This window comes from Psittacula echo (assembly GCF_963264785.1).
Source record: "Psittacula echo genome assembly, chromosome: 9".
Lineage (NCBI taxonomy): Eukaryota > Metazoa > Chordata > Aves > Psittaciformes > Psittacidae > Psittacula > Psittacula echo.
In genome coordinates this window covers 17,973,909-17,979,283 of record NC_137745.1, presented here as the reverse complement: position 1 = coordinate 17,979,283, position 5,375 = coordinate 17,973,909, and the positions used below count along the sequence as shown (strand labels likewise).

Here is a 5,375-nt window from a genome sequence, read left to right as displayed (position 1 = left end):
GGGGAGGACTGTAATTAATCCTCATCCTGAGTGCGAAGCACCAGCATCCAGTAATGACTTAAGGAAGTTCCTCATGACTGGCCATCCCAGCAGTGCCTGCTGCAGAGTTTTGCACCTTTATTAGAAGGAGCTGGGGCTGACCAAAACCGGAGTGCAGGTAGAGTTTTGTATCTGTGAGTGAAAGCTCACCTCCATTGAAGAGAGTAAAAAGTGAATGCTCCAGGGAGAATTCACCAGTACATAAGAGATGACTATTTTTTTCCTTCTTCTACTCTTTGAAAAGCTGGGACGAAACACTGCTGCACCCCTGTGCCACAGAGGAGTACACGCTATGCTGCTTTTACGATGATTTTTCAGTACTTCTCTGACTCTTCACAGGTCTTTCAGCAGGCAGCGACCCAGCATGCACAGCAGCAAGGGAATAATGTATGAACAAATCCATTCTTCCAGGAAAATCATTGTGGATTGGTGGTGAAATTGTCCCCTCTGTAATGCTTGAGGGATGAGCAGCATTGCTCGTACACAAGTATCGCTGTTTGTTAGCATGACTATTCATAGCTGCTGCTTTGCTGAGTTGAAATTTTCATGCTTGATACCTATATTGGCTTGACTGCTGCAATTCGGGAAGCTGTCAGCAGAAATGCTTTGCTGATCCTCAGAATCTGCTGCTGTGGCTTCTGCAGAGTGAATAAGAGACCCCTGTTCTTAGATGCTGAGCTGTGTTCTGGGCTGATGCCAAGTGAACTCCTTGAAGAAGGAATAGACATGTTCAACCCCAGAACTGGCAGGGGCTCAGCTGCACTTAAATGAAAGCTGTGTTCCTGGCCTGCTCTCGCAGTGCAGAACAGCAGCAGCAGCATAGGCCAGCGCTGTCCTGAGCTCTGAGCCTGAGGAGAGTGCTTGCTTCTCCTCATTGCCTGTCACCACAGGAGACAGATGGGTGTGAAGCTGGAGGATGGGATGGAAATGTGGAGATGAGAGTTTGAAAGAAGATGGGAAATACACTGTTGGGGAAGGCAAAGAGCACAGCACTAGGAGTCAGCAGTGATAAAACTGAGAAACCAAATGATGACCTTGGTTGTTGAAGATTGGGCGTAGATTAAAATTGATACCTAACCCTCAAGTGTGCTTGATACTGAAATGTGCTGGGCCCTGGGACCTTACAGCTGCTCTTATTTCCCACATTAGTGAGAGACTGGCCAAATCGAAGAATGCTGAAGTATCAGCACTAGCAAACACATCATGGAATGAAGAAAACAGTTCAGATTTCTGAAGGTCAAGCTTTATCTTGTGTCATAACAAATCTGTGTTGCCTGAAATGATACAGTGCCAACTTGGAGAAGAATTTTATTCCTCCACTAATTACAGTGAGTAGTGATACAGAAATCCCTGACATTAGACTTGTGACTGCAGCCTCTCTCCCTTTCTGTTTACCTAGCTGGAGACACCCAAGGTATTTTCCAGACATGCCACATGCGCTCAGCTGTGAATGGGAAACAGTGCTGCAAAATAAGCAGGAGATCTGAAGTGGAAAACTGGACCTCACCTCACTGGTATCTGTAAAACACTGCTACTACTATAGCAGCGCTTAAGGGGAGCTACAGGATGTTTTCACACCAGACTCCCAAGGGCTGAGAACTAACTTAAACAATGAAGATATTGAAGAACTCACTTGTTTTCAAACAGACCAAGCACAAGGGAGTTCCAAAAGGCTCAAGAAGTAAAGGTAGATGGAGATAAAGCTCAGCAGTCTTCAAAATCTGGTTTTTTATTAACGCTTTAATGTATTGTGATAGTCAGGATTTACTTCACTGCAGTGATCTGTGGCTGTAAAAATAAGCTTGTGCATGAGGTTTTGAACTTGGGCTCTGCCTTGGAACCAAACTCAAATCTAGGTTCTTACTACTGCTGAAGTAGTTTTCCCCATCTGCTGTCCAGAATATGCAGTGGCACAGTCACACCTTTCATTCTCTGTCAGTTTTTTATCTCCTGAATTCACAAGTAGCGTTAGTGCTCCAGATCAGGTCCTTGGACTAGACAACACAAAGTACAGCAGTCACCTTCTGCTGGCAAGCTGAGCTCCTGCACTGTAATATTTTAAAAACAGCCACTGTCTCTTTAGTTAATGAAAACTTCTGTGGGAAAAGGCTGTTAGGAGGCAGCATAGGAATGCATGTAAGTGTATGAACTCCCTCCCGCTTGTTGTTTTAGGATTATCTTAAGAATTGTCTTCTTTGGGAACCCTCAGCATAGACACATACCATCAGAAACCAAACAATTGCATTTAATATATGATCCTCACAGCACCAGTCACCCTAATGCATAGTCACTGACAAGCTCCCACATATCTGAGAGCCATTGTCACTGCATTAGGGAGCAACAGCTGTCCAGAATAAGCAGTTAGCACTGTTTTCCTTCTTTGGGGAGAGAAGAGTCCTGCAAGCAAAATTCAGATTCGCTAGGGCTGCCCTTGCACTCTGCTCTGAACATGTGTCTGTTACGTGTGCCTGATAAATATATCAGGCTTTAGCACAGAGTCCTCAGTTCAGTTAAAGTAGCAACAATGGGTATTACAGCACTGGAAGCAGTGGAGCTTGAATGCATGGATGACTTTCCAAAGAGTGTGGGCTGAGTAAACACTGAGCAGTAAGTCTGTCCTCTTTAGTAAAACTATGCCACGTTGGAAAGAAAACAAATGAGATGCCAGAGCAGTTTCTATCAATACAAAAGAAACTAACCAAATATTACTATCTCCATTGGGCTGAGGTATCATGTATGCAGTATGTAACATTTCTTTCCCCCTTGGTCTTTTCACAAGTGTCTTCTCAAGCGAAGAAAAGCAGGAGCCAGACTCTGTTCACTTAATTTAATTTATTTAAAAGTACTAAACTAACATTAAATAGCTAGCAGAGGCCTAAACACAACAAATGTTTTGCTACTCTATTTGGCTTAGATACAAAGCATTAAGGATACAAAGTAGATGGAAGAAGAATAAAACTGCCAAAACCATCTGAGAGTGTATTACACAAACTTTTGGATGACAGTTCACCTTGCAGAGACAAAATCTTCCCCTACCATTACCGTGGTGGTAATGCTTTTTCTGGTATCGACACAGCTGAAGCATGAAGGACCTTTCCCTTGAAATGTTTCAGCTAAATTTCATTTTTTGCCATCCTCGCCTCGTGCTGTCTTTCAGATTGTTTCCTTCGGTAAACATCATCTGCCAGAAAAAGATTTTTTTTATATGAGTGTTTTTCAAGTCCAAGATAGTACTAAATGTAGAAGCTGTCATCTCTTTTTAAACCTTTCAATCCAATTTTCTCTTGCAGACACTAACTGACAGGCAACTGAAAATTCAAGCCAACACAAATCTTTATTACCACTTAAAAATAGCTCATGTTCTCCCTCCCATCCAGGCTAAAGTTCTTCCCATCAGTCCTGATTAAATGTTTTTATAGGAAAACATAAGTTTCCAGTGCGATACAGTCATTGCTTGTCTATTCCCCTTGGGCATAATTAAAAATACAAATGCCCAAGCTATCTGAAGTAAAATGGAAATTAAATTATAGGCACAAAGGCAAGGCTTAAAGACAGCCAGCATGGCTTCAATATTTCAGCTTTTTATTTTATGCTTATCAACAAAGCCTAGGGCTATACCCACCTTCACAGTCTTCCTAGTTGTTCTTCCTGCCTCCCTTCCCTCATACCTACATATCCATCACCAAATAAAATCTCTCACTGACAGTAAGAGAGGTTATCAGTTTTGTCACTTGGCATGGATTATGGAGCAATAAGGCCAAACTGCACAATTATTACTGTTCTATTTAGGCAGCTTTTTTTCCCCAGGAAACTAAGGCTTGAGCTGCTACACCACACAGATGTGCTTTAGTTCCTAACCTGACTTTATTACTATATAAGTATGCATCAAATTTTAAACTGGAAAACAGCAAACCCAAGCCTTCAGAAAGTGAAGCAAAGAAGCAATTCTGTCAGCATTGACTTTTGTCAATGGGAATTGTATGAAGCTGTTTCATTCTACAGGAGACTCAACTAGATTTCCTGTAAAAATGAGAATCTTCCCATATAATATACAGTAAAGGTGGTCCTTTTTCTGAAGTTCACAAGTATTTCCACGTTAAAACAAAACGCTTTAACTTCTAGGAACTAAGTGCCTCTAGCAAAGTTCTCATGACTCATTTTCATACTTTTTAAATTGGGAAAGTCACATTTCAGATGAACCCACTCCTATGTTTCAATTGTGACAACCCTGGTGAGGCTTTTACGTAAAAGCAGAATCTAGTTTATTCTTTGAAACCCCGTTTTTTTGTTAGCTTCTGCCTAGTGTCTCCTGCTAGTGAGGCAGAACCTGGAGTGTCACATCCTGCACTAGAGGAAGAACTGTCTGACCTGCTGACCGAAGTCAGACCCGCAAGCTTTGTTGTTGTTGCCGTTAAGTGACCGGCCTCCGCCGCTCCCCGGCGCTGTGGCCTGCTCCTGCCGCCCGGCCGGAGACCGTTCTTGGCCATCACTTACAGAAGGTCTCCTTGCCAATACGGACGTTAATCATGAACCACTCCATCGCTCCCCCGAGGAGGAAGAAGAAAGGCAGGAACCTGTAAACGCCGAAGCGCTGCCTCCCGGGCACCAGCCTCAAGATGCGCTTCAGCCTATTGCTCACCAGCATGACCGGCCGGGATCGGAGCCTTCAGCGCTTCTCGGACAAAGAACAAAACAGGGAAAGGAGGAGGCGTGAGAAGCGGAACGGGACATACAACGGCCCCCGGTGCCCCGCGTCAAGCCGAGGCCGGGAGGGGGCCGCAGTGCCCCGTTCTGCCCCGGCGGAGGGGTGGCACAGGCCTAGGCTCGTCCCCGGCGGCCCCTCGGCCCGCTCCGCCGCCCCCTCCTGTCGCCTCGCCGGCCCGGCGGGAGCGCGCAGCCAATCAGCGCAGCGCCTGCCGCGCGACCCTGCGCCGTGCGCCCCTCACCTCCAGCGGGGGCTCCAGGACCCAGGCCGCGGCCGAACGGAAGGACGGTCGGCAGCCACGTGACCCGGCACGGGGCGGTTCGCCTCTCCTGATTGGGCGGGGCTTCAGTGAGGGGCCACTGCCCCCCGCCCCTCGCCTGAGGGGCCGAAGCGCGGTGAGGGGAGCCGGTCCGGGGCCGCACCGGCCCCCGCCCCTCGCCCGCCCCTCGCCGCGGGCAGCCGCTGATCGCCGCCCTCCGTTCGTCGAGGCGTGGCGCTGCCCGGCCCCCTCGCACCGGACGGCGGGGATTGGCCGTCCGGCGGGTGCTGCTGCGGGCTGTAGCCGTGGCGGCGGGGAGCGGAGCGAAGCTGAGCTGATCGGAGCCAGCCTCTGCCGTGTCCGGGCTGTCCC

General features: G+C 47.4%; 1 protein-coding gene across 1 annotated transcript; it reads right to left on the bottom strand.

Moving 5' to 3' along the window:
- Nucleotides 1–2,862: 2,862 nt before the first annotated feature.
- UQCC5 (ubiquinol-cytochrome c reductase complex assembly factor 5) lies at nucleotides 2,863–5,122 on the bottom strand. The gene is made up of 3 exons (XM_080625279.1): nucleotides 4,986–5,122; nucleotides 4,534–4,711; nucleotides 2,863–3,220 (listed from the first exon to the last, which is right to left on the bottom strand). Exons 2-3 carry the CDS (start codon nucleotides 4,682–4,684, stop codon nucleotides 3,153–3,155), a joined length of 219 nt encoding a protein of 72 aa, XP_080481405.1. The 5' UTR covers nucleotides 4,685–4,711; nucleotides 4,986–5,122; the 3' UTR covers nucleotides 2,863–3,152.
- Nucleotides 5,123–5,375: the final 253 nt, after the last annotated feature.